Here is a 20075-nt window from a genome sequence, read left to right as displayed (position 1 = left end):
GAGTTACAAACGTCGAAGTGGGTCGAGGGAATCGGAAAATAAATTTCGAAGGCGAGCGATCGTCGGCGGCACCGGGTAGCTTGTTTACTCGTACATCGGGTGAAGAAAATTACAGGAAGTTGTTGAGCCGCGTTGCTCAACTCGCGGCCAAAAAGGTGGGCAAAAAGAGGGTCAACGAGATAGTACCTGCTCTGCGATAGGCCGGAACGCGATGTAATTCGTGAGGAGGACACGAGCGCTCGCCACCGGTCTTTAGAAGATCCACGAGCATTACGCCAGAAGGAACCAGTTTTAGGAAATTATAACGATCACGACGCAGGAAAACATTGGGATCAAGTCGAATTCAACCGGTCTTACCGCACGCCCAGTTCCCGATTCATCCTGTCACGGAAGCACTGATGAGAAACTGCGACAGTCGAAACTGTGCCTGGATCCTAATCTCGGGATAGAAACTTTTAGTGATTTAAAAGAAACGTTTTTATCAATGGACTCAAAATTTAGAAATACGATTCTAACAAATGATGTTGTATCTAAGATACCATGGGTATTCGTAGTCAGTTCTTATTTCATATATTAGGTGTAGTAAAAAGAAATCCATTATTTTTCCAATAGATGGGTTTAGTAATCTGCTTTAGTAATCGCGAATGCGAGATATAGATTACTAAAGCCATCTATTGGAAAAATAATGGATTTCTTTTTATTAATATAATTGTCTTAACTTTCGATACCATTCCATATCGTTTTGTAACGTATTTATCACACCTTTTTTTCAATCAGATATTAAGGAATATAATAAGAAAATATATATATTTTTGTCAATAAAAATGTTATAGCATAGCAAAGTTCAAGAAATTCAAGAAACCTCGAATATGCCATACTAAGAATGGCATCGGTAACGTAATGTCTTAAGCCATTTTTTCACTCCATCTAATTAGAAATATGGATTTTTTCATTTTTTTTATATGAAAAAAAAGTTCAAAGATTTGTAAAAGGTAGAAAGAAATGGATTAAAATGCTTAGTCTGTGGTTGATTTATGACTGTATTTTATGACTGTATTTAAGACGATTTTAAATATAAGAATCAACTATATGAATACTAGGCATGAATTCGCTATTCGACGCTGAGTATTCGTGCGCGCAAACTCTATCGACCTTCCCAAACGAGTCGGCCATTTTGCGGCGTTCTAATAGACTTAAGCTAGAAAACAGATATCACGTGGGTCATTCAATGGTGCAACGTGGACTCCGCTCCACTTTGTGATAAATCGAATTAGCTTTATTATATTCATCTTCTGTTTTCCGCCTAACTACAACCGTCACTCTATTTTCACCGTCCTTTACCCCATTTCATTTCTTCACTAAGCTTGCTCCTTCATACAAGTCGTCCTTAGTGCGATCCTGATGGCGCAGTGAACGGCGTACAGTTGAGAACTTCGGTTATAGTGTTACGATAGTCGATTTAACTATAAGTATTGTGTCAAAAGTCAGGTTTCCTCGACAAGCTGCACCCTTAGATGTATAAACTTGCGTGACTATGAAAAACACGATTTGAAGGCTGGCGCCACATCAAACGTCTTTATTGAGAAGGTTTCCTTACTGAAAAAAAATCATGTCAACGTTACATGAAATCATGTAATTAAAACATCACGTATAAGTCACGTAACGGATTGTTCCAAATCAATATGTGATTTTTTTAAAAATCACGTAATTTGAAAAATTACATGATTGACAAAAATAATTTCATCTATGTGATTTTATAGTTACCGAATTTTTAAGAATTGAATGAAATAGAAGAAAAAAGAATTTATCATCGTGTGATTTCATCATGCAACTGCGTGACGTGATTTTTTTCAGTAAAGTCAACTAAAAATGCGAGGAAGTATAAGAGTGCACAATTTTCTACTAAATGATTTTTTTGACACTTAAATTGTCGCATATAGGAGTAATTCATTTCCAGGCAAACGATTAATCCGCAACAACACCGCTGGATTCTGTTGTAGGAGACAAACGGCGGAGGAAAGAGAAGCCGAGAGACAAGCTGCGAATCGGCTGATGCTATCCCTGCAAGCCGAGGCCCTCGGTAAGGTGGCATACCCGACGTCAGTGTCTGGACACCCGGGCAGCGCTCCGGTGTCCAGTTTGGACAGGCAGCAAGCATCGACGACGACTCTGACCCATCCAGTCGGCCAATGGGCCTCCCCTTACGGTCCACCGCAGCCTCTAGCCGAGCCGATTTGCTGAAGTGCGACGACGATCCGAGAGACTCTCGTCAAGTGAATCGTCGTCTTATCCTCCTCGTTCCTCTCTGCGTCTAGAATCAGAAGTCGGATCTTTTGTTTTTTCTTCATCTTTAAATTTATTTTACGATAAATATATTGTATCGAGAAAATACTCATTCATCCACTTATCATGAATCATGAAATAATAACAGCAGAGAATAATTTTTTTTTTTTTTTTTTTTTATAAGAATATTTACGGATTGTAGGCTATTAGCATCGCCTTCCTTCTGCCTTACGATATTCAGGCGACCACCAAACACGAACGTCCTAAAGAGCACCGCGAAATCGATTGTACATTGCCTTACAACATCACATACTCGGAGCTGTATCACTTATTAGCCACGGCTCGAGATTTTGCCATATATAATTGTCACGGTTTGAGCAGTTAACTAGCGCGGTACGATCGCGCGCGAGGCGCGATAATCGTCGTGAATTTATCATGTACGAACAATCGGGTCGCATTAAAAGCGTACGTTTCTTCTCTCGAAGCGAGGATTATCGCAATTAGCCTCGATTGACGCGACATTATCGACATGTACGTGTCTCGACCCGACGAAATAGAGTCGCGGAGATGAGTGCCCCTCCGAAACGTTTATTTCTAGATCGCGAACGGGCCGGACGTTCGATAATGTCTCCTCATGCTGAGTGACTCAACTTTTCCTAAAGAGAAGCTGTACGTTTTCCCGCGTTATGCATTCGTCGAGAAATCATCGATCGCACAAGTGAAGTCGCAACAAAGTCCAAGATCCATATTCACATTCTCATTTAACGTCGCAATTAAGAAATAACCGGGTTTTAAATTTTACATTATAAACACATCAGTGAATGACTTGATTGGAAAATATGACTGCTAAGGAATGCGATTTTCAACTTTCTTTCGTCGAATTAAAGTATTTTTTTATTAGATGTGAATGCGGATTTAACGGAACAGCTGACGTGACATATCCGTGTACATACTAGACGCCATAGTTGTAATTAGACATATACTTGTACGATATATGAAATACTTGTATACGCAGAAGCGCTGTCGTGTCAACATACCGACAGCGTGTGTTCTCTTTGATTGTTAGATACGTCCTGTATATATATATATATATATTATTTCATTACTGCGACGCAGCAGAATGCAATCAAGATTATATATCCCGGAATATTATTATTATATATATATATATACATATATATATATATATATATATATACATTGCTAAAAAAATAAACCATACATACCGTACACTACGATCGTCGTCGTCATCGTCGTCGTCGTATAATTAGGTATGTTTTAAGTTCGGTAATTATTATTATAGTGAACGATGTGATGTTATGTAAGTACATGTAACGTTGTATATACGAGAAAACAATTGAAATGCATATAAAATGATTTAACTGCTACTCGTTCCTCGCTATCTAACCATACATCCTTGCCAAGAATCCGACTGTGCCGACAGGTTGCGTGGGAAGAGCACGGAATTACAGCAGAAACAATTAGCAACAACGTCAGTAATAATTTCATTAACTTAATAAGCAACGATCCGTTCTGTGATCTGTGGATAATTAAAGATTTTAATGTTTCCTTTACACAGGTATCTCGAACGTTATCGCGTTGATTGTAATGGACTTTATTTGACGTAAAAGCGATTGTGTCTAAAGCTTAAAAATATAAAAAAAAGACGGAATAATTCAACTCTCGATTAATAATTTAATGAACTTCACGGCGCAAGTAATTTCTTTTCGTTATATTTCACAGCATACTGATTAGCGTGTGTCTTTATAGAGGAAGATTTTTATAATATAAGAATATAAGAATATGATTTGTCTTAATCGTACAAAACATTTCTATCGCTTTTAGAAAATTTATTATATAGAAGTAATTATAAATTACTATAGAAAAATTAAAAAAAGATTATTTAATCCGAACAAACTAATATTATAGTAAAAATACAATATTTTATTTGCAATATTTTATTTGATAATTTTTAATATCTTAAAATTATCAAAATATTTTTAAACGCAAACATATGATTTTATATATAAACCAATAAATTTTTATAATAATATTCTTTTATTCAAGAAAATATTAAAAAATAAAGTAATAACGTAAAAAGTCAATAATTTCCGAGACATTTCATACCTCATTTAAATGTATTCTATACATCAAATAGATAGAACATTTAGTAAAATATATTTTTACTACAATTTTATCGTAATTATATGAAGAAATGAGTTTTAATACTGCTATTTATGCAAATACAGCAAAACATCTGGAATGTGCAATTACTTTTTCTTTTACATCAATTGATTATCTCATTATTGTAAACAATGTCACTCTGCAGCTACTCCAACGTGAAATGTAATGGAAATCTCATAGAACGTAATCATATCTTTTGATATATTTATCTTAATATTTTTATAGAATGATAAGTTATAATCATTTGATAATCCTACATCGACATAGACCTTCATACAGACTCAGACATGCATCTGGAATCTGTTGTGTTCTTGTTAAACGCAATTATATGTTTTCTTCCACATCAATCGATTCATCTCATTATTTTGTATAATGTCATTTGTACGCGTGCATTTTGCAGCAAATACGCGGAACGAGGTATAACGTTTCATTTTCTTCGATGAAATCGGTATACTTTGCAAATTGCGCCGTTTAAGAAATACGAGGAAGGCATCGGAACGGGTTGTCGTAACGAGAACTCATTACTTCGTGTCAGTGCGCCGCGTAATGCCTATATCTTCTTTGGAAACTTGATTTCCGTTATTTTTCTGTCCAAACGACTACCTTGTCACACGATCATAATATTTTGATCTTTCGTATCCGTGTAAAAGGCGAATAGCAGCAAGTTTTCCTATTCCTTTTTTTCCTCCTCTTTCTGTCACACTTCTTTCCCCTAACAACGTCCATCAAAGACGCGAGTCCTTTTTCTCCGATCGCCTTAATCGGTGTCTTTTCTCATGGAATTATCCCGCTTCACCTAGAGCTCCCTGTACCGGATGTGGCTACGTTTACTGCCTATAATTGCAGAGGAGATACCGCGCGCCGTCCCGCCCAATTATTTGGAGACAAATACCCTCCGCCACCGGGAACGAAGGTCCCAAACACTTCGTGTAGGACTCTCCGATCACAACGAATCTGTGTGATATGTGATTTCAAAATGCTTCCAAAATTGTATTATTATTGATTTATTTAAGATATCTAATATCTTGAAAATATACCGAAATAATATTATTTAACTTTCAAAAAAATTTAATTTAATTAAAATGGAGTAAAAAATGCTCGTATATTTTCTTAAAAATTAACACAACGTCATGGCTTATTTCGAGCTATAATTAAAGTGCTACAACGCAGAGATACAATCTTAAATTAACGAATAAAGAATAACGAATACAACGAAAACCATAAATGGTGAAGTGTCATAGTAAGCACTGAAAAAGGCTTTGTAAGCCGAAACGTTTATTAATTATATTAATTTTAAGTTAATTTAATTATAGCTCAAAATAAGACATTGTGTTACATGAGACATGTAAGACATGACATTGTGTTAATTTTTAATTTAATTAATTTAATTTAATTTAATTTTAATTTAGTTTATTTTTCATATAGCTTTGCAATAAACTAAATTAAAGTGAAATGAAATTTAATTAAATTAATTAAATTAAATTAAAATGTCGCTCTCTGACTCTGTACGAATATTATTGTTTAAAAAATTATTAATAATATTGAACATTGAAAAAGATATCATTACGTTATTTTATATAATGATAGGAATTAACGTACTTATCGGTCACAATTGATCACAGATGAATAATTGAATCTTTATGTCCCAGACAACATGCGTGTCCAAAATCAGGACATAAGATCTCTTAAAAACGTCTGAAGGACGATTTAGACTTTTTTTTTCAAACAGATCTTTACAACGTTTTCTGTCTCAATTTTGGACTTTGTGTTATTTGAGATAAAGATTCAATTATTCACCTATGATCAATCGTAATTTATCTATATTTTATCTAAGGATATGACAAATTAAAATAATGACTTTCAAACATATATAGACCAATATGTATGTGTTCCTAAAAGAGCACACTTGACGGAAGTATCTCAAACGTTTCCGCCGTTTAGCACAGAAATCTGCTGAGTGAACCGTTTCCGACAGGTATACCCCGAACAGGTACAACACCATCGGCGCGTCATCGGCGCCCTGTAATCTTGTCTTTCTAGCAGAGACCTTTTCCTGCGGTATTTCTAGTTTTTAACGTAGACACCGCATCGGTGGTGGGCCGGAGACGAAAGGGGAGACAACCAATTACGAAGACTCCAAGTATCAAGATGTCCAAGCGGCTCTATTGAATCCCATACCCGAAACTCCACACGTCGCCAACGAGTCGTTGACCGCGACGTTGAAAAAAAGAAAAAGAGTCAGAATGAAAAATTAAAATTACGAAAAGTTCAATTTAAAAGTATTACTATTTGATGTACGCATTCGCGCGTATGACTGTTAACATTGATGTGTAAAACGCTCTTTTCTCAAGTAAAATCGTGTCGGTAATAGGGAGTTTTGCAAAATGTGAATCTAGATACGGTGAACGCTAAAGTCACGTTATCCTTTTCTTCAATTTTAAGTTAAGAAGAATCAAACCTTAGCGTTCATCGTATTTGAATAAATGATATTGCAAAAACTTCCTTATGACATAGAAAAAGTACTCGGAGCAATTTCTACTCCATTCTGCGGAAAATCTTCGAAAAATTTGAAAATACACTTCTCTCTCTCTCTCTTTGTTTCTACTGATTAACTCGCAGGAACAAACATCTTCATCATTTAACATCGCTTTACATTACGCTAACGAAGTGTATTCGGTCGTTCCGTCACGGATAAAACGTGTAAATAATACCGTTTTTCGAGAAAATTGTAAGTCCCAAGTGCCGGCGCGCGGATTACCGTATAATCTCGCGAGTCACGCGCAAATCGACGCGAAATTATGCAAATTATTGATGCCATTTACTACTCATTGCCCTTCCCGACCGGATCGGCGCGCACCCTGGAAATTAATCTACGCTCATGCACACACTCGGCACGCACACGCCACCCCTCGTGTGGCGTGTAGCATCGTTTCACATGGCCATCAAGCCGCGTAGAAAGGGAGATGTAGCTCGAATTAAAAACTAATCCAATATTAACTCTTCTTCCATGCATCTCTCGCCCTCCCCCCCCCCCCACCTCCCTCGTCTTAGCTGTTTCTTCTTGAATCAGTACGTTCCTCTGTGTGAAAATTCTGTGCGCCATTTAAACTGGAAACACAGGCAATAGGTATAGGAAACAATCAACTTCAGCCTATCAGAAATCATGTGTAATACTAGAATGGACGCTTTCTAATAGGTTGAAATCTCTTATTCATAATTAGACCTTGTACTTAAGGCTTCCTAAAATTTATCTATAGATGCTCAGCAGCTAACCAAAATAATAAAATAATTCGTAGAGTGTCTGAAGATCGAGTCGGAATTTCGTTCCTACTTTGAATCTTATTTTTAGGACGTATATAGACTCTAAAGATTTATAATTAGGACGTATGTAGGCTCTAGAGATTTGTAACAGGTTCTAATCTAATAATGAACTCCTACATTGAGCCTGTAAATGGCAGTTATCGCAAAAAATTTAGATTCAAAAGAAGTTTTCTAAATAAAAGCTGTGGATTAAATAATATCAAAAGAGGTCTCCTATTTGATTGTTCAAGTATCAAAACAGATTTGTAAGATTTAATTGAAATTGAAAGAGTAGGACTAAAATTTCGATTAAATTTAAAGAAGCCTTAAATATAAGATCTGACTATGAATACGGGTATTATTCCCTGTTCCTATTGCTTTTCATTGTGTTTCCGGTACTCTGATACCTGAAGATAACGCGTTCCACGCAGGGATTATTCATGCATCGCGGTTAATTAGGTTCGTATTCGTATTGCGTTCGCTAATTTCCCGGGAGCACGCAATATCAGCCGCTTTGTCCGGCTATCTGATTCCGAACGCGTACGCACGACGTGGGAACGTTGTCTTGAGAGACCCGTTAATAACACGTCGATCTTCCTGCGATATCGGCGTGTAGGGGAGGGGAGGGGGGAGGGGAGGGACGCGAATAAAACTTTCAATGAAATTCACTCGGAGGAGAATGGCGGTGTAAGATGAATCCATAGAGAATATAGGAAGCGGTGTTAATAACGTCGTTCCGTTTGATCGCAATTTCTGAGTACTGTATCGTATGTATATATATATATATATGTTACAACATCCGCGCGGGACACGCGCGTGCGTGCGTGCGTACGTGCGTGCGTGTGTATATATATATATATATATATATATATATATATACATACATATATATACACGACATGCGAAGCGCGTTTATAAAATCATGAGCGGCGCGCTGCCATATTTATACGAGCGTAGAAAATTTATTGTGATTGCGCTTCGCGCGAGAGAGCGAATGCGAACGTGCTATGCTTTTTCCATGCCATCGCCGCCATCATTGCCGCGCCGCCGCTGCCTCATCGTCGAATGGCGGCTCAATTTCGCGACGGGAACAACGAGTCGCGCTTATGGAAATTGATAGTTCCGTTGAAAAATAAATCCGCCAACGCGACACACTCGTCGGGCGCCCGGAGATATTTTCGGGATTATTGTGCGCGAGATAGCGACGTTATATTCACGATTTTTTAGGTAATTTCGGAATATAACGCCCACTCTTAAATTGCCAATCAAACTCAGGTTTGTGGAAAGAACGATTTTGTTGAAGTATCTAAAAAAATAGATACAGCTAGATCTGAAAATAATTTTGTTTGATTAAAATAATAATGTAGGAAATTTAAGCATGATTGATGTTGCAAGAAATTTCTAGTAACCAGAGCTTGAGCTTCTTACATAATTATTTTAATAATTAGTCCGATAAAATTACTTTTATCGGCTTGTATGTATTTAGCTAGATTTTTAGCAAAATCGTGTGGGTTTACTGGCAAAAACTATTCGAAAAAATGCTCTATGAATTAGATTTGGAAAATATATATTTCTATGGACATATATAAGCCAAGATTCTTATTTTGTGAGGTCGCGTTATTCCGAGAAAAATAAAATTATTGCTCCGGTGATCTTCCGGCGGGGAAAGTATTCTGGTTCCGTTTCGAGGAACGCAACACCTAGTTGGGTGCAACACCTAGTTGGGTGGTATTTTGATCGGACGCAGGAGGCCAATCAATTTTCATGGCGGTTAAGTGCCTCGTGCGCGTTTCCTAAAACACAGTGCCGAAGCACCGTTCATTTCCTGTCCGTAAAACGGGTCTCCCCGCAACTATCTTGCGAAGCAGTTTCTCTATTTCCGATCGTTTGCGGTTTCGCCGCTACGGGAACACGGTCGAGCCGTGTTAAAATCGAAACCGCTTTTTTTCGGATAGACGCCGCCAGACAGACGGCGATCACGTCTGTTTCGTTCCTCGGCCATGTAGAATCACTATGAACGAATAACATTCGCGTTATGAAGGTCATCTGGCTGAAGAGAGAAAAGTGTACATCACAAACCGAGCAAAAAAAAAGAGAACACAATATTAAGTCTTCGGCGGCCAAGTTTGACTTTGAAGGTATAGATCTTTTAATTGAGGAAAATGTAGTAGATTAATTTCTGTAAAAAATTAAGTAAAATACAATCCAACTTTTATGATAGTAACAACTCGTCAACTTTCACGAGTGTTCTAGAATTTTTTCAGATTTTTATCGGTCAGGAATAACATAAAAATCTGCAAATTGCACTGAAATTCAAAGATCCAGATTGCTGACGGAAGGTGCAAAAATGTCATGGCCGACGCGAAGGGTTAGTAAAAAATTATTTCTTAACAGTTTAGAATAATTTAACAACAAAAGGACAAATATATATATATATATATATATATATATGTATTTAATTTTCTTTCCAATTTTCAGGCTTTGATAATCAATTCTATATAATTGTACAATATTATATCCATTCTGAACCACACAATTTTGGCTGTGTTCCAAAATTTACCACCAGTACTGAAAATCTATAGTGCACGTGATGTAAACTTTGTTAAAAATAAATGCGTCATATAGAAAGCAAATGGTACGTCATTTCATGTGCTACTCTGTAGTATCCTGCGAATGAATTCGTTCGGATGCTCACGAAACAATACGATAAATGTTAACGTATCTCCTTATGAGGAGGACGGGTGGAGGGAGATACAAGCGAAAGTAATAAAAGCACCGAGCGAGCGTGACGTGTCAGAGACGGAAATTGTACTTGTCAAACGCTTTTCCGTCGTTCTACGCTTTTTCGTTTTCAACTACGTGGCGCTGGAATTGCGCGATCCCTTGTCGCGCGACAAACGACAGGCGACAGACGACAGCTTGAAAAAGGCGACAGCCGCTCCTGATCCGCCTCAGCGAGGCGCCCATTTAGGATGATTGCCCGATTTTATGTATTTATACCGGGGAGCCGTCGGGCTCGCTTTTCACCGCGCCAACGTTTCTGTTTCTCTATCGCTAATAGGAATTCGTTTCGTTCGCACTTTGTATATCTGTGCGGCGAGAGAGAGTGGCGCAGAAATTTCACACAAACGAGCGTAATTCCATAATTGAGATAATCCTCGAGATCTCCGTAGGATGCTGTATAACCTGAACTATTATCTTCGACATGGTTTTATAATTTCAAAAATCACCGTACGTTCAAGATACCGCCGCGATCTCTTTTAGCATTGTAATATCTACTGTCTTAATTTTCGATAATCACGCACGATTTCTAATTCCATGTAATAAATATTATTACTTATATATGAAATTATGTTAAAACTTGTAAGAGACATAGGGATGGATCGTACATCATTCACGTTACTGCTCGTATATTCAACGAGGTTCCATCAAGTCTTACATTATTCCTCGACAGGTTGTATTTCGCGATCGTCACTATTTATTTTACGAGACTGAGGAAGTTGCCGGCCATCAAGCCTTTATCGTCGCGATATATAAGGGAGTATAATTTTGCGACACGCGTATTTATATCGCGATGATCATCTCGCAAGACGTTTTATTAAAATAGAAGTGAACTGTTTCATGAATATTTCACGTCAAAAACTTTTTACGATTTTTATCATTAATGAAATTTGTATTCTCAAAAACTCGCTGTTCATTTCATATTTCAGATTTTTCGCAGCTGAAATCTATCGTTTTGCCGAGGCTCTGATAAAAATATCCATTACTAAAAATATCCGACACTTGGATCATTGCAGTTTCGCAGGTTCAAGATTCAATGCAAGGTACTCGCGGAGGGTGCACGATAGTTGCCGGCTGGCCACTCCCGTGGGTATTAAGACAGGAAAATGGCTGAAGCCAGCACGTGCTGGTGTGTGCCACCCTGTGATGACTGACTCGTGCGTACACGATGGAGACACCGGGTATACATCGAAACAGGCGCGCGCGCGTGACGATATCGTCAGAACGTTTTAATATTTAATGCGATTAAACTCATTTCGTCCCGCCTCCAGTAATTGGTTTCTGATTAACAGCTAAGTTTCAAGCGCATTAGCCGTCTGCGATAGTTACGTACGCCCCGCCGACGTAATCGACCAATAATCCTGAGCGTTGCCGAGTTTTTCCGAAAATCGACGTCGATCTTTGATCTCTAATTGAACGGTGCTGATTATCACGACGGTACGTGACTTTAAAGTGCCGCGCTTTCAATTTCGGTACGAACGCACCATATTTTCCGAGGCGGCGAGATGTTAACGCGCGAAATCCGCGATGAAACTCTCGAAATCGGCTCTAACCGAATTGTAGATTCAATAAAAAATTAATCTGTTATTTCGTTCAAACGATCCTTATCGTCCCGGCGTCTGATATTCGGGCCAGGAGTCCGAGTGCCGTATTGCAGGGAAGATAAGTTGTCCGTAGGGATAATCCACGGACTCAGCGGGTGTCTCCATTCGGCATGGTTTCACTCCATCTTCCGTTGACAGACAAAATCCCCCTTCCATGTCGAGTACTAACCAACGACGGTCCGCGATGTATTCCATCGACCGACTGTCCAATTAAGAGAGCGAAATTTAATTAGCCGTCACGAGTCAAGACAAACTCGAAGAAACGGTGGCGATAACCGTACAAATATAATTCTAACAGTTCCAATATCTACGATGTATTGACTATACTTTATTTTTTTTTTCTTCTAAATAAGATGTAAGCGTCGCGTGAATACCATGTTTCTGCATTGATAGGGATATGACGGTTCTGGTTGTGGATTATCATTAGAACTTAGATTTATGCATGAATAATTTATTCCGCTTTCACTAAATTTAAAAAAAAGCGCCTCTAAAATTATATACTGATGTATTTCATTGAAGCAATTATAATTATATTATGTGACGACCATCACTCTCAATGTCCGCTTCAGTAATTGCCATCATTCTGTCCTTTTTCCCGCAGCTGAGAGGCATAATTATCCGCGTGACCGAGTTTTCTCAATTTTCCATTGTCCACAAAATCGCAGTGCATCAACAGCGGCTGTGGAGAAAATATTAATGGATTAATCTAAATCTCAGTATTAAAACGACATTTATAATATAATATTTGCAGAAGTGTTTAATTTTTTTAATGATAAAATTCTTTGCCTTATCTGCTCGCATCAAAATTAATTTTATTTTGACAAATATATATATACTACGTATATTGTTTCTCCATTATGTTATCGTTCTGAATCAGTTTTGCAAGATTTCGTAATAATACAAATCTTATAATTAAATAATACTGTTTAAAAGCTTACTTGTTCATCGACATTCCCATATACCAGCATCTTCAGTCTCTTGAATTCGCCGTTAATGAAATGTTCGTCTCCTGGATTGGAGATACCTAACGAGTTTGGGAAGTCAGATCTCTTGCCGTTGGTCCATCCACGACTGTATTGAAAGGTTTGGCAAAAAACGGTGCTTATGACCAACGACAACAGGATGAAAACGAATACACATTTCGTGGCCATCTGCGAAAGGCAAATACGGTGCGTGGAGAAAATATTTCCATCCGCGAGAATATAATGGAAATGAAAAAATTAAAGGCATAAGAAGGGCAATCAGGACAATCGATACCGTGCAATGAATTTTTCTTTTAAACATTCGCTGAATTAAGTCTATTAAATAATTGCACAAGGACGAACGACTTGGCACTTATTGGCAGCTTTCAAAAACGACTAATGATTTTCAAACGTTAATTAGCGTAGAGCAATAGTCGATAACTAGCCATGAGCGACGCTTGAATAATTCGATGGATATTATTAAAACAGTTCTTCACTTTTATCAAGCGGATTTACATTCTGCCGATTTCCGGAGCTCCAAATTCAAGTAGATTATATATAGACTATCCGTTACAATCAAAGACAAGCGTGAAAGAGACAAGCAGCTTGTCACTGAGACAATTATTATACAATTTTTTTCTAATATATCGGTAGCTAACAATAAATCTTTTTAAAATGTCGCAAATCCGGAATCTCATGTAATTGTAATCAAATTGTTTGTTGATTCGCCGTTAAGATAGGAAGAGGAAGTCTGCGCTTGCGTTTGTAACGATTTAATGCGAAGGGAAAAACAATAGACTACCTAACTGTCACGGTAGACTTGACGAGGCAACGATCCGTACGAAGCCGTGCAATTTAAAATTGCACGATCGCAAGTTTACACTACCACCATTACACGTTTTTTCATAAGGATATCACTTTTGATACACCACTCGAATGCCATCGTTGGCAATATAATGATGACGCAAACAATACAGCAATGCAATACAGCGAAGTGACATTTCAAGTATTTTATCAAGTATTTAAGGAAAATTATTTCCTTTTCTTCGTATTTTCATAATACTTGTAAATAAAATAAATTATCTAATAAACAATATTTGAAGCTTTCATTTATAATTAGCGGAAGCATAAATCTTTAGATACCGAAGTGGGCGATTACGATAATTGCAGAATTCTTGCAGATCGCATGTTTTACATCGGTCTCTTTAAATTCTCATATTCATTAAAAAAAGGATGACGCGCGGATTAACGACTCGTGTAGTACCGGACAAACTCATTTCTTGAAAATTTTCAGCGCGCGCTCGACTTTTGTTCCGCACGCTAATTTTAAGAGGACCATTAACGCTACGAGCGTCCCTGGTCATTAAGATAAGCGTAAGTGCTACTAAGTGTCCGAGCAGATAAGAGACGTGACCAGCATCTCCGTTAGCATATAGGGATGAACCATGTCAACCATTTGAACCGCTGCACAAACCTGAACAACAGTGCATCGCGTCCGCTAGTAATATTAACCGATGTTTAATTTGTAATGGAATAAGAAAAAAAGGTCGTACGAACTATTTGAAAAAAATTGCTTTTGACAAATTATTTTTCTAATAACATTTCGAACATTTGTCCACATAGAAAAAATATCATTCTACTGCTAAGAAAAGTACTCAGTTTTCTTTTTTTTTTTTTCCCAATTCATTATCGTTGTACACTGTCATTGCGCAGCTTTTTCACTATGTAAAGTATCTGCGCAACGACATCCCTAATTAGTAAAATTGTCGTTAAAAAGTTACAGAATAGACCTACAGGATTACTATATGCGATGACGAAATAATGATCCTCTAACGTTTGGAATTTTTATCGAATACACATTAAAGCACGCTTATTTCGTGGAACAAAATTAGAAAATGTCAGGGAAGCAATTTATTTCGCAGTGCACGTTGCGTCGAAGGTACGATATATCGTGGATTTTCCATTTCACGCTGACGGGCAATTTGTCGTACGTTTCGTAATCCATTAGCTTGGTAACCGGATTGTTCCGTTTCTACGCATTCCCGTAAGTCTATATGTCCATTATCCATCATTTTCTCTATTGATACTTCTATATTATTCGTATTACTCGATCTTCCCACGATACGAAATTGTAATTTACGATAGCAATGATTGAATTCTTTTGTTAAACGTTTTTTACGAAACAAAACTGATTTTATTTAGAATGCAACAATATAATAATATGAATAATAATATGATCATTTTCTTTAAATTTTGTTCCTTTCTCTAAATTTCAATCAATCCGAAAATTTATTTTGCAAAAAAACTTCTTCGATGCAGTATAACATATTAAAAAATTATATGAGAGAAATGCCGTTTCTTTAATGAAATTAAAATTTTATTCTAATGGAACATCAACTTGTAAGATTAGATAGTTAATTAAATTAGATTATCTAATCTAATATATTATCTATTCTAATCTAATATCTAATCTATTATCTTTTCATTATAAATAAAAGATTAGTTAAATATAATTGAATTAGCGATTAATTCAATTATTAAAATTAAAGCAAAAAAATTTCCAACCATATTAATTATTCATTTCTGATCCTAATATTTTTTTCATTAAGTTAAACAACAACAAATTAATAATTCCATATTAACAAAGTAACTTGATAAATTAATAACAGTTAAGTTTATCTAAGTTTGATCAAAGTCTGATAAAATTGCAATGTAAATTCACTAACTTCTGTACATTAATAGACTGTTCTCCGATTTTGCATGTGATAAAAAAAGAGATAAATTAACCTGAGCCGATATTGATAATGTCGTATATATGTACACAGTATGTACATAATATACTGATTTGAATATATCGCATGAGTGTAATACGGTTATGTATTACAATCCAAACAATAGCTATTCTCATCCTCAATTAGTTTAAAAAATGGCAACAATTTGTGTGAATAGTTTATATTATAGTTATAATGAAAGTCTGTAAATTTTAAACATTGCGCGCTATCTGAAGCAACTTTAGACTTATCAAGTTTTAGACTTATCATGTTTTATCTTAGAATTAAGCCTATTCTACAATGTGTTTCCTGTTTCTTGTTTTTTTACCTTTAAACTCTTTTAACTTTTAACTCTTTTGCAACCGTTTTATCAATTGTATTTCTTGCTATGTATTTCTTGTTTCTTTCGAAGTTCATTAACTCTTATCTCAAGCAATAAAAAATCGAATAAGAAGCAAAAAGACAAGATGTAAAAAGTAGCAAAAAGCAAGAAATTGGAAACAAAAAGCACATTGTGGAACAGGCTTTATACATATCGCTGCATTGATAGAAAACACGAGATAAATAGCATTTTTTAGATACTTTTTAGAAAATCGACCCTAAAGACTAATATTTTTGTGGAAAAGCGATATTGCTCAAGCTCATTTGCTTAAGTGGAACACTATCACAATTCTGACAAAGAGATGAAATTTACATTATACTAGGATTGCAATGTTTAAATTTTGAAAACATGTGACATAGGTTGTGGTCAAAGTCTCGCTACAAATGCTTTGAAGCATTTGATAGATCAATTAGAAGAAAGAATTTTACAAACTGACCAATTTTACATACTGACTAATTAAAAAACGCTTCAAAGTATTTGCAATATCGCGTTGACCATAGTTTTAAAGAAGATATAATTGAAACTATAACATGGAAAGAAGATAAAGTTATAGAAATTACGTATTTACTATCCTAATTAAAATTTATTATTTAAACTCAGAATTTAAAAAAATACTGTAATAAAAAGTTATTAATTTTGAGATGTGCAACTTTTCAACGTAACATTTTCATTTTTTACCAATTGTTGTCATCATATCGAGTATCGGTAAAAGGGAAGATTTTAAACACACATATCTACTGCGGATAAAGCAGATAATTTTCTTGTTTAAATCACCATTTGCAGGAAATATAAAAATTTTTTTTAAGGAAAAAACTTATTAAAGTAAAATTGTGTTGAAGAGTCCTTATCCCAAAATTTAATTTTAAATTAATAATTCCTGACTCTCTCTCTCTCTCTCTCTCTCTCTCTCTCTCTCTCTCTCTCTCTCTCTCTCTCTCTTAATTAAAGTACAGAAAAGTAGGTAGGTATGTACACACCTCGATGGATTTTCTTTGTTGCTGGTGAAACGATATGTTCTCGTAGAAGATCTTGCTGAAAGTGTTCCTCTCGATTTGATGGAGGAGAAGCTTTATATACGTTCCACATTCCAAAGCAATATCAATATTAGGAGCCAAAAGATTATGCTCCTAGACGAGGTATCCAATGAGACTAGTAATTACTGGTAATTAATATTAGTTGACATTGTGCGAAAATTGACTTAACTTTACGCTTTCATCGAGCGATATCTAACGTTCGATAAATATAAGTAGTAGTTAGATAATTTATATGTACACAGTAACGATGTGTAGAAAGTTATTCTACAGATTTGAGCAATTTTCTAAAATTACGGAGAATACTTAGAAATCATAATTTTGTGAAATATATGTTATTACATCTATTTTATATTAATAATTCAAATTTTCAATATGCATGTTTAATTATCTGTTTGTTTAACACTGAACAGGATACAATTAATGTCTACTTTATAATTAACTTTTAAATAGAAGGATAATGTTGCGAAATTGCATAAGACAAAATTATAGTCTTTACATTCTTATTCTTATTATTGGAAAAATACCGCATAGCACGAATTAACAATGACGATACATTTCATCATTTTTAATTTCTTATTCAACAATGTAACAATTATGTACTTGTGTTATATTTTATATATTGTGTTGCATTTAAATTATTGAAGTTATAATATTAATTGAAATAGTGTTATCGTCAATTTGTGTTTTATACAAATATTAAACTTGATTTTATTCTTATATATAATTGGATAATTTTTGTACATTTTAATTAATATTTTTTTCCTATATGAGTAATTCTGTTTGAATTTCAATTACAATAAGTAAAAACAATACACATTTTTGCAATATTTGTTTATTGTTCGTAATTTTTAATAAAATTTTTAGTATTAAATGATTAAATTATAATTTATTAACTTTTAAAAAATTTTTTTAAAATATAAAAATTAATTCAGTACATTTCAAGAAAAAGATACATAATAGAAATAAAAAAATTTGACAAGAGCACTTAAAAAAAATGTTACTTAATGTTATTTGACATCAGAGTTTTGCATTTTTTGCAATGATTTTTATCTTTTTTCTTTGTTTATTTTAAATTAATGCTCCAAGTAGAAGATGTTAACCAACAAGATATTATTAAAAATAACCATCAACCTTGAACAAATTATTGTAACTATCAATGGGGCTTGGAGATAATTGAAGAACATCGATATTATCGATTATTGTTATACATTCTTCAATCGCTGACATAAATATAATCTGAATATAATTATAGCTCTCTATGCAGTATATTAAATTCATGATTTATTCTTATACAGATGTTTCATAAATAAGAATAAGTATTTACAATATAAAAACTATTAGGTGTTGGAATTAATTCGTAGCGTTTTTTAATGAAAGAATGTTATTTATTTCACATGAGCATTAAAAAATACATTAATGAAAGTACTTCCCATCACTTGTAAAACGCTACGAATTAATTCCAACACCTAATATATACATTTTTTTTTCAATTATCAAAAAATTTATATGAAAGCAACAAATTGCAGTTTTAAACAAAAAAAGAATATTATCGTGTTCTAAATATATGTACAACATACATGTCTATGAAACGACATGAAAATAATAACAAATTATAAATCTTACATATTATATCATTTAATCATTTCAATTTTAACAATCATATAAACTTCTGTAATATTGTCAGTTTTATATATTTTTATATACATTTGAAATAACACCTAATCGGTGATATTATTAAAATAAAAATTTTAAACAAATTTTAAGTAATATTGTTTCTTGATTATTTATTCTAACTATTCAGATCGCAAAATGATATGCTTATAATTCTTCTTTAGATGGTTAAATATATAAAAAAATCATTCAATATGGCTCGAAATGTTTAATATTTTTTGTAAGAAATGATATATTTTTTTAAACAAAAATTAACATTTTATTTTAAAGTATACTCTCTCTCTCACACACACACACACACACACACACACACACACACACAATTAAAATCCATTTTAGATAATCTATAATTTGTGTTAGAATTTAGATAAATGTTTTCTGAAATAGAATCTTATCTTAAAATTTGACATGAATAACAGTTTGTCTCTCTATAGTAGATTTTTTAATTAGTAGAAATAATTTCAATTTGGTATGATTCTTCAGTATTATATCAAAATTTTTAAAACTTCATAGATTTATTTTTCTAAAATTTCATAGATTCTATTTTTCATTAAAGAGAATTAATTTTATATAAAGATTATCATTTTAACATATCGAAATAAATTTCATAAAGAAAGAAGAAAAGTGCAGTTTGTATTAGCCGCCTTTTTATGTAATTCAAAGATTGAACGCTCCGTGACTGTGGCGATTCATCGCTTCATGATTGTTGCGTTAGACGCATGCGCAGTAGACAGCAATCTTTTTGCGAGCTGTATTTCACGCTTGTCAGTCTCGTCACCTTAGTTTTACGAACGCGCGTTTCGGCTGACACGCGATTACGTGGGTGAACGATTTAGGCAGATCGTAAGCGTGAAATTGTCGTTGCTGCCGTCGTCGTCGTCGTCGTCGTCGTCGTCGCCGTCGTCGTCGTCGTCGTCGTCGCCGTCGTCGCCGTCGTCGTCGCCGTCGTCGTCGCCGTCGTCGTCGCCGTCGTCGTCGCCGTCGTCGTCGTCGCCGTCGTCGTCGTCGTCGTCGTCGTCGCCGTCGTCGTCGTCGTCGTCGTCGTCGTCGTCGTCGTCGCCGTCGCCGTCGCCGTCGCCGTCGCCGTCGCCGTCGCCGTCGTC

General features: G+C 35.2%; 2 protein-coding genes across 2 annotated transcripts in view; one reads left to right on the top strand and one right to left on the bottom strand.

Annotated features, from left to right (window-relative positions):
• C15 (homeobox protein C15) overlaps positions 1-4031 on the top strand; it is a 32531-nt gene extending 28500 nt beyond the window's left edge. Inside the window, exon 3 of the mRNA XM_011066912.2 lies at positions 2001-4031. Within this exon, the coding sequence (XP_011065214.1) occupies positions 2001-2241 (241 nt within the window). The 3' untranslated portion in view covers positions 2242-4031. The remainder of the gene's footprint in view (positions 1-2000) is intronic.
• An 8556-nt stretch (positions 4032-12587) lies between these two features.
• Crz (corazonin) lies at positions 12588-17386 on the bottom strand. Its single transcript, XM_011066852.2, has 3 exons — positions 17245-17386; positions 13091-13303; positions 12588-12831 (listed from the first exon to the last, which is right to left on the bottom strand). Exons 2-3 carry the CDS (start codon positions 13301-13303, stop codon positions 12718-12720), a joined length of 327 nt encoding a protein of 108 aa, XP_011065154.1. The 5' UTR covers positions 17245-17386; the 3' UTR covers positions 12588-12717.
• Between the last annotated feature and the right edge of the window lie 2689 nt (positions 17387-20075).

Source organism: Acromyrmex echinatior, chromosome 4, assembly GCF_024713525.1.
Source record: "Acromyrmex echinatior isolate Ae372 chromosome 4, ASM2471352v2, whole genome shotgun sequence".
In the NCBI taxonomy this organism is placed as follows: Eukaryota; Metazoa; Arthropoda; class Insecta; order Hymenoptera; family Formicidae; genus Acromyrmex; species Acromyrmex echinatior.
The sequence above is the reverse complement of the archived record's forward strand: the minus strand, read 5'-3'. Positions and strand labels throughout refer to the sequence as shown.

What these genes read in the sequence shown, in the direction of transcription:
- Crz (XM_011066852.2), bottom strand. Translation starts at nt 13,303, where the DNA reads ATGGCCACGAAATGTGTATTCGTTTTCATCCTGTTGTCGTTGGTCATA. An exon ending in ATGGGAATGTCGATGAACAA is followed by an intron (nt 12,832 to 13,090) that starts GTAAGCTTTTAA and finishes TTTTCTCCACAG; the next exon opens with CCGCTGTTGATGCACTGCGA.